Consider the following 8856-nt stretch of genomic DNA (forward strand, 5'->3'; position numbering starts at 1 on the left):
GGCCCCTCCGCACCCTTAGCGCTTAGACGAGCCTTCGCCCTCCCGGCACCCGCGCTCCCCTCTGCCCGCGCCGGCACCTCACGCCCCTTTCCTGTGCAGAACACTTTCCGGACGCCCGTCTACACCACCTCCACGAGAAGGAACGCCATGGGGGTCGGCTTGGTTTTTGAAGCCGATCTCTTTACCACGAAGCACATTTCTCACTGGGTCCTGCAAGGGGTGTGCCTCACCCTGAATTCTGATTAACCCTCTGGGTGAAGAAAACGGCACGAGATTCTAAGTCTGTGGCCGGCAGCGGATGTGCTGGGAATTCGTGAAGACTCATCATCTGCTGTCACTTCTTGGGGCCTCTCGAGGCAGGAGGGGGCTTGACACTGATTTTTTTCTTTCATTTGAAATCAGCCATTTATATCTCTTTCCATGTAAGTTAACCTGAATGGTTTTAGTTTTTTTTTTAACTTTTAAAAAAGGGATTCTGGGGTATTCAAAAAGTAAATGCAAAAAGAGCATTTTAAGACGTGTCGAATTTGCTTTTCCTTCTCAGGGGAACCACTTAAGCAAAACTGCCTGGCATGTCGATGGCCCAAGTGAGAATTCTAACGTGAATAGTCAAAGGTGGTTTTTTGATAGTCCAGGTCCGTTTCAGCAGGCGCCTCTCTGGAGCGAGGGCTGCGTGCTGGGGCGCGGGGCCCCCTTCCCTGGGCTGATGAGGCCGGAGTCACCCACACCCTTCCAGAACTCTGCAGCCCGGCCCCCCTGGCGCTGGCCTGGCAGCGTGTGGGTGAGGGTGCTGAGCCTGCTGTTGTGATTCCTGCGTGAGCTCCTGCCCCCAGCCTGCCTGGGGCTGTGAGGGGTTGGGTGCAGACGTAGAACCTGAAGGACCAGCGACTACCGGGCGTCCCTTCCTCCTGCGCACCTGGGGCTGCTCCGGCCAGGCCCGGCGTGGGGGCGAGGAGCCGCTTTACCCTGCGGGGGAGGAACGGGGCTGAGCTGAGCGCTAGCGGGACACGAGGGCGAGGCCAGTCACGGGGACAACGGGCTTTTGCTAGAACCTCCGAAGCGCAGAACGATCTAAGGGGTGGCTCAGGGCAGTGAGAAAAACACGGCAGGGGACTCGTCTTTCCGGAAGTGAACCCCAGCCCGGGACGCACCCCTGGGTGAGCCCGCCGTCTGGGCAGCAGTTACTGGGGGCGAGGGGCAGGAGCGGGCGCCGTTTCTTTCCCTCCCACTGTCCGCCCCCCCCCCCCAAGGCCCACCCTCGGGTGGTTTAATAAAAGAAAGAAAGACACAAAACAGAAAGAAGGCAGGTTTAGAAAATAAAGTTTGTTGGGATCGTGAACATTTTGGATGAAACTAACAGAAAACAACACACATTCAGGTCGTGGTGCTGTGGAGTGACGTCATCTTATTTAGTTCCCGTGACTTAGCATACATGTGCTCGGTGACCCGTGCCGCCCCCGGGGGAGGCTGTGTCGGGGGGTTACGGGGTCTCCCGGAGGGAGCAGGGCTGCTCCGGACAGGCCGCCCTGGAAACGGGAGGGGCGAGGTCAAGGTCGTCGTGTGTTGCTCCGACTTTATAATGAGGCGTGTGACTATCTGGTGTCGTTAACGTCGAGCAGCGACGCAGCCTGCGGCCCGTGCTGTGTCCGCGAGCGCGCCGAGGTTCCGCGCAGCGGGGCTGGAAGCGAGCGAGTCGGCGCACAGGTGTTCGGCCGCGCGATGAGTAAATACGGATTCTGCAGCAGGGCCACGGGCGTGTCTGGGCGTCAGTCAGAGGGCCGGGGGGCAGGGGGAGAACGGTGTGCCGACAGGCGTGGAAAAGATTTGGCATGCGTGGAATTTACAACGCAAAGAGAAGAGGCGGCGCGGCCGAGTTTTTCCTAGTAGTGATCACAGTGCCTCGAGCGCGCCGCAGGGCCGCGGGCCTCACACAGTTCTGTCCGTCCCTGAGTGCTTCCTCGCCGCCTTGCCGCCGCCGTGCACCTGGTCCACCGCCAGCGTCTCCACCGCGGGCGCGGCCTGCGCCGGGCTCACGTGGGGGATGCGGTGCGCCACGCCCACGTGCGCCCCGTGCGGCTTCTCGCGGCCGGGGCCGGGCTGCTCGCCGGCGCCGCGGTCCGAGGCGATGGGCGGGATGACGAGGGGCCGCTCCTTGACGAGGTGGACCTCGGCCGACTCCCTGGCCAGCAGGAACGGGGTGGGGTCGGGCATGGCGTCCACCGGCTCCCGCAGCAGCAGCTTCCGGCTCTCGGCCCCGAATCTGTAGACCTCCTCGAACTCCGGGTGCAGCGGGGCCGAGAGGCTCTTCTTCATGCGGCGCCGGGGCGTCTCGGGCAGCCTGTCCTTGGGCGGGGCCGGCTTGTAGCCGGCCAGCGCGGGGCTGGCGGCCGGGCTGGCGTCCGAGGCGCCGCCGGAGCTCAGGAGCTTCCTCTTGGCGGCGTGCAGCTGCGACGTCAGGTAGGCGACGGTGCCGGCGCGCTGCTCCAGCTCGCTGCTCAGCGCGCCCAGCTTGTGGCTCTTCACCTTCAGCTCCTCCAGGTACTTCCTCTCGCGCCCCCTGGTGGTGCTCTCGAGCACGGCGAGCATCGCGTTTTTCTGCTCCAGCTCCTTCAGCAGCTCGCTCTTCTCGTCCTCCTTCAGTGCCAGCTGGGCCTCCAGGTCTTCACATCTTTTCTTGAGTTCGCTGCTTCTAGAAGATCCGTCGTCTCCTGGAAGGACAAGCCGAGGGAGCGGAGTGAGAGCCCGGGGGCAGGGCGGCCAGGCCCGGGGGGGGGGCAGGGAGACCTTCTGGGCGGGGATCGGGGGTGCAGGCCGGCCTCCCCTCCCCACGGTGGCGGTGCCCCTGGCCGAGATGGGTGCGGTGCCCACGGGCCACACGGAGGGTAGGGCCCCCATCGCTCATGCCACCTCCGAGTCCTCTCCCCCCAGGGACGGGTGGGAGATCAGGTGGTCTTTGAGGCCCCATCCAGCTCTCCAGCTTATTGCATAGAAGGATGTCTCCAAATTTCAGAAATGCTGACGTTAAAATGGGCAATTTCAGAGTTCCAGACCTCTCCAAAGGCTTACGATTAAGCTGTTAGCGGAGCCATCTGTCTGCGCCATTCGAAGCACGGTTTGGAAAGGCAAACGTAGACTTTCTTTATGTCTAAAGCACCAAAGCTCTGAAGTTGCAGAGGAGACTGGACTGGATGCCAGGCTGCCACCTTTCCCCCGACACGGGTCCCCTCTCTGCACCTCTCAGAGCATGGCATCCTTGGGCCTGAGCTCAGGCCCCACCTCGGTCCTTGGCCTGCCCCTAACACCACACAGGCCGCCCTTCGGCAAGACCCTCCCTGGCTGTGCTCGTGCCGGTGCAGGGCGGCTGAACGGGGCGGGTGGTCAGGCCCGAACCAGTGTTTGTGGGTGCCTCTCAGATGAGGATGCGGGTTCAGGGATGTTAGAGAAGCTGCCGAACAGCTCCTCTGAGAGCCGAGTCTGCGTGTGCTACTGTAAGGCAGTGCTTTCCACCACCAGGCCCACCTGAGAGGCTTGCGCTCTGCCCCCCGACAGGAGATGCCCCGTGCCAGCTGTTACCACGAGCCCCTGATGAGGGGCCGGGTTGGTGGGCGGGTGGCCTTGGGACTCAGGGCTGACAACCACGCCTGGAGAGGATATAGGGCAAGAATGGTGTCTCTACAGATTAGCCTGGGCCCAGAGGGGACAGGAAGCACCGACAGCCTGATTTCGGTGACATGGACGGCAGGGGTGCGGGCTGGAGTCCCCGACTAGAGGTGGACATCCTGCTCTCCTGAACCCCTGGAGGCCCCAGTTCCTGGCCTAGGGGCTGCGCAGGGGATGCCTGGCACCCCTCCCCCGTCCCCAGGCCCCTCATCCACCACACACAGGAAAGGGGGGGTCCTGGCTCCCGGAAGGCACTCTCAGGAGACTTGGTACGGGTAACGCAGATGGCAAGTCAGTGCTGGATGGTGCTCTCGGGCCCAGCGGAACAGTCACGAGGCCCTTAGACACGCTCATGAATAGTTACTGCTCGTGTGAGGCCTGTTTAGAAAAAGGCATCTCGACTCAAATGCGGTTTCTACACTTTTAAAAGCCTCACCCTGTTCTGGTGAGCAGCTATTTGGGACAGGCCACAGAGGCCCCGGCTTCTGTCTCCTCTGGCCCAGCTGCCATCAGGCTGATAGCTTTGGGGGGGGTCCCTGAGGATTCTAGTTTTGGGGGAGCATTTCTGGGACTAGAGTCTAGAGAAAGACCTTCAGCGCTGCTCTGGGGGCCACCCAGTAATGTGACCCCTCGCTCAACCAGGCTGTAGAGAGCACACGCTTTGTGCCAGGTCCTGTGCTAAGCTCCACGGACACAGGGGAGGCGGGACCCCGCTCCATCTCCTCTTTCCTTCCGGTTTAGATCACATCTATTTCTTGATTACAGAAGGGACACATACTCACTGTAGAAAATCAGAAAACCCAGAAGAACACGGAACAGGCGTTCCAAGTACGTGTGTCAATCAGAAGGAAATAAAAGCACTCACCCCTCCCACCCCACCGACAGCCCCTCGCCACACCGAGGGGTCCAAACTGCCCGCCCACCTTTCCGCAGAGCCCTGGCCACACGTGCAACTCTTCACAGCAAGTGTGTTTCCTTCTACGTGTGTAACGAGTGAAAACAGGTGGACCAACATGTGCCTCCACAGGAAACAACACTGGCATCAGCTTTTGGGAAGGGAGTTCTTACCTGTCTGATCCGAACTTTTAAGTGTCAGCTCATACGTTAAATCTAAAAAGGAGACCATATACGTTAATTTTGTGTGATTACAGTATACTTCAAAACCTTCATCAACTCTGAAAACGCACAACCGATTCGCACGATCAGCCCGCGAGTCCTGCCCAAACGGGGCAGAGTCTGGCAGCGTTAGAGGCAAGAGGGAGGACAGCAACTGTCAGCGGCCACTGTCCTTACTAGGGTTCAGAGGGGACCCTTCTTTTCCCTGACACACTCTCCAGCACCCACAATTAGCAGGCAGCTTGCTCTGTGTATTACACTGTGGTCACTGGTTCCAGGACGCACTGTAAATTCTAACCATTGCACTTGGATCCTTCAAGTCCTCAGTAAGCTGAGAACTGGCTCTACAGCTTTACGCTCGTGCGTGTGGCCTTGGCAAAGAGGAGGAGGTAGCATTCAAATGGACTCCAGCGATGATAGGGTTAACCAGAGAGAGAGGAGAGAAGAAGAAGACCCCCTCCTCACTCACCCCGCCCAGCTTCTGAGCCAGCTTTTGAGCCAGCCAGTGCGAGATGACCTCGATGGCGGGTCCTGCTTTGCTCTACAGCCCTGGCAGGCCTGGGACTGCCCCCGCCCTGGTCCCCGGAGCTCGCCGGGGCCCCCGTACCTGTGCAGTGCTGCTGCAGCCGCCTGATCTCAGCGTGCAGCCCCTGGAGCGTGCTGGCGTGTTCCCGCTGGAGGAACAAGAGGTTCTTCTGCGCGCTCTGCAACTGGTTCTCCAGGTTTGTGGTTGCCATGCTGACATCCAGATGACCTGCGGGGGACACAGGGCCGGGTGGCTGTCTCTGACAACGAGGGTCTCGGGGTGGCGGGCTGGACGAGGCCGCCGCCTGCCGCCTGCCGCCTGCCCTCCTTGGCTCTGCGGGCTGGAGGGCAGTGAGGCCCTGCCCCGGATGCAGAGGGCTCCCTGATTCCAAATCCTAGGCCCTCCATGGGCTACCCGACTTCAACAGGCTGAGACCAAAATCTCGCTTGACAGATCTCCCCGAGGAGGTGAAGCACCGGCTGCCTCCTCTCAGGAAAAGCGGGCGCGGGGGAGTGGAACCTAGAGCCGGCAGGCCAGGAGGAGGAGGAGGACGAGCCCGGCGTTTCAGAGGGAAGCCCCCAGGACCTCACAGAGTTGAGAGCCCCCCAAATCCTTCTTTTCTCGGGAATTGCCTGAGAACGATCTCGCGGGGCCACGTGGTGGCTACAGGCGTCTGGAGGCCGGAGCCAGACCCTGCCACCGCCCCCCGCCCCCCGCCCCGCCGGCTTTTCCATCCTCCATCATCAGCCACTAGCTCAGGGCCTTCACTGTAACTCGAGAAATGTGGCGCAGTCAGTCGGCCATTCTGTAAAAGCTAGCCCAGTAATTCAAGACGCCTCGCACGGCACTGAAAAAGGCTGAGGATGAAATGTGGATGATCTGCCTATAAATTATTCCTGTGAATACAGAGCCTCGGGTGCCTTTTTCCTCATCTGCTGGGCCAACGAGCGCCCCCAAAGGAAATACCACCTCTCAGAGGGCTTCCGGTGGGCGGCTGTGTGGCAGGGTGGCACGAGGGTCCTCTCTGGAGGTGGCAACACGCCGGGCGACACCAAGCACTCTCTGTCGTCCGTAAGCCCCGCAGCTTACAGATATTTACACCCCAGCTCTGGCGCTAAGAACGGCGCGTACCTGGAACCCAGGACACGCGTTTTCATTCACACGAGGAGGCTGAAGGAGGAAAGGAAAGTGAAGGAGTGCAGAGAAGGACAGAGAATGTGCCAGACAAAGCCTGGGCGAAGGGTGCACACGGACACGTCCTGGAAGGGACACGCCTGTCAGGGGAGAAGCTGGCGAGAGACAGCTGTGACTGAGAAGAAACAGAAAGCGCAGTTTGGGGTGGGAGTGTTCACTGCGCCTTATTACAGGAGGCGATCTGGCAAAGTGTATCTGGAGCCTTAGAATTATCTTCCCTCTGACTTAGCGGTTCCATTTCTAGCAATCCACCAGAGGGAAATAATGACCTCTGTGTGAGAAGACGTAGCTAGGAGCACGGTCATTACAGTGCAGTTGACAGTCGGAAAAGACCGGCAACAACTCAAAATCCAGCAAGAGGGGACTGGTTGAGGAAATACAGGATCATTTCTATGGAAGGAAGATCAGATTTCCCCAGGCCTTGAGCTCTACCTAAAATCTGGCTGCAGGCCATGCCAGAGCTGAGTTTCCATCCACCAGAGCTTTCCTCGGGGGAGCTGAGAGCAGCCTTTCCACAGGAGCGAGGAAGGTTTCCGCCCCTGGAATCGTCTCCCTGCTGTAGCCGTAAGTTCCTTGTATGGGGCCGCCGGGCCAGACACTAATTCTCACTGGAGCCCCACGGTGCCTGAGATCCCGACCCTGTGTGGTCAGCACGTGGCCTTGGGAGGAGGACGCTGGCCTAACAAAGGAGCCAGCCCGGAGCAAGGCAAGTCCGGGGCGTGAGCCGTGAAGGGCTGCAGTGTCCGAAAGCTGGACAGCCTCGATCGACATCAAACGGAGGCAAATGCAGGACCGCTTCTGGAGCTTCTGGTAGAGATGCCCACGTTTACTTCTGTTCAGCAAACCTGAGTCGGTCACTCTGGCATCAATTCCCTTGTCTCACCGGGAACGTCAACTCCTAGGCGCACTACGATGGGCTTCGCAGGTGGCAACGCCAGAGGAGATGCCTTGTTCTCCTCTTTAAAAGGACAGACCCAAATCTGCGCTCCTGGTGGCTAATGGAAAAAGCAGAGCCTGTGTTTTAGGGGTTTGCCATTGACGAGAAAGAACAATTTACATTTGATCCAGAACTTGGTGGGTCTGGAAGGGTAAAGAATGAGCCGGGTGTACAGTCGCCCCCTCGCCGCCCAGCGGCCTGGAGCGTCCACCGCTGCGTCTTGGTGACCCTACTTGGAAAACGGTTCTCAAGTCCACTTGCTTTTCTCCGTCTCTGCACCTGAGCCACACCACCCTCTGCTGAATCGCCGCGGAGTCCTCCCCTGTCTTCTCTCGCCGCCTCGATTCCGTCCCCACATCGTAGCAGAGTGATCTTCACAGAATCTTCGGGGGTTCCCACGGCTCTGAGTGGGGCTGGTCCACGTGGGCCCAGGCCTGGCCCTGCGCCCTCTGTGCTCAGCTGCTCGGTGAGCCTCCAGGGCCTTGGCTGGGCCTCGCCTCCGCACCCCGGGGCCTTGTCTTGGGCTCCTCTGCCCCGAGTGCTCCTCTCGGGTCCTCCCTTGGGCCCACCGTTCCCATGAGCCGACGTCTGCGTGTCCGTTACTTCTCGGCCCAAGTTCGCTTCCTCCCGGAAGCCCTGGCCCCCAGGCTGGGTGAGGTCACGCACTCTTAAGCCTTCACGGCCTGCCCACAACTAGTTAACGGTCTCCCGGCTCCACGCGCAGACTGCAGGCTCGGTCACCGCTGTACCCCAGGCCCTTGCACGGTGCCTGGCACCCAGGAGGCCCACCGCCAGCACCTGCTAACCCAGTGGCCCCAGCGCCGGGCTGTCCAGCGTGGGTGCCGCACCAGGGGAGCTTGAGGCCTTCAGGGCTGAAGAGCCTTTGCTTCCACGAGCTTCTGGCGTAACTTACAGGCACGCCTTGCACAAAGAAACCATGCTATACTAAAACTGCAAACCCGTTTCATCCGGCACTGATGGTGCAAAAGGAGGTGTCCCCGAAACCAGAAATAAATATGTGTTCTATGATCTACCATGGGGGGCTGGGAGGGGAGTGGAAATGTGGCCTCAGCAGGCACCCCAGTCCCATCACAGTTTGGTATTAAATTTTATTTGTAACAAATTTGATTTAAATAAGTATTCACATTCTGACTGCCTTGGTGAGCTGGCGACTTGAATGGCACTAAATCTGTAATTCATTAATTCACCGTCATAACTACAGAAATAAAAGCCTGCCCTTGAAGCTTCCCATCAGCCCGGGCAGGCAGTCTGGGGAAGAAGGAACATGAGGTGAACAGAGGAGCGCGATTATATAAGTGCAAAGCCGGCAAGGGAGCTTTGACGGCTCCGCTTGGAGCCCTGACAACCAGAGGACAAGGGTTTTTCAGCCCCATGATATTCCATTTGGAGGTTGGTCCCTCTT

General features: G+C 59.6%; 2 protein-coding genes across 3 annotated transcripts in view; one reads left to right on the forward strand and one right to left on the reverse strand.

The window, feature by feature from the left end:
* Positions 1–503, forward strand: part of LOC114485134 (dynein axonemal heavy chain 10-like) — a 36374-nt gene extending 35871 nt beyond the window's left edge. For both annotated transcript variants that reach the window (XM_028485900.2, XM_055083168.1), the window contains one exon: positions 100–503. In XM_028485900.2, the coding sequence (XP_028341701.1) occupies positions 100–246 (147 nt within the window). In that variant the 3' untranslated portion in view covers positions 247–503. The remainder of the gene's footprint in view (positions 1–99) is intronic.
* Positions 504–1303: 800 nt separating this feature from the next.
* Positions 1304–8573, reverse strand: CCDC92 (coiled-coil domain containing 92). Its single transcript, XM_007125162.4, has 4 exons — positions 6272–8573; positions 5384–5530; positions 4729–4770; positions 1304–2708 (listed from the first exon to the last, which is right to left on the reverse strand). The coding sequence occupies exons 2-4, from the start codon at positions 5511–5513 to the stop codon at positions 1927–1929; spliced, it is 954 nt and encodes a 317-aa protein (XP_007125224.1). The 5' UTR covers positions 5514–5530; positions 6272–8573; the 3' UTR covers positions 1304–1926.
* Between the last annotated feature and the right edge of the window lie 283 nt (positions 8574–8856).

This window comes from Physeter macrocephalus, unplaced genomic scaffold (genome assembly GCF_002837175.3).
Source record: "Physeter macrocephalus isolate SW-GA unplaced genomic scaffold, ASM283717v5 random_566, whole genome shotgun sequence".
NCBI lineage: Eukaryota > Metazoa > Chordata > Mammalia > Artiodactyla > Physeteridae > Physeter > Physeter macrocephalus.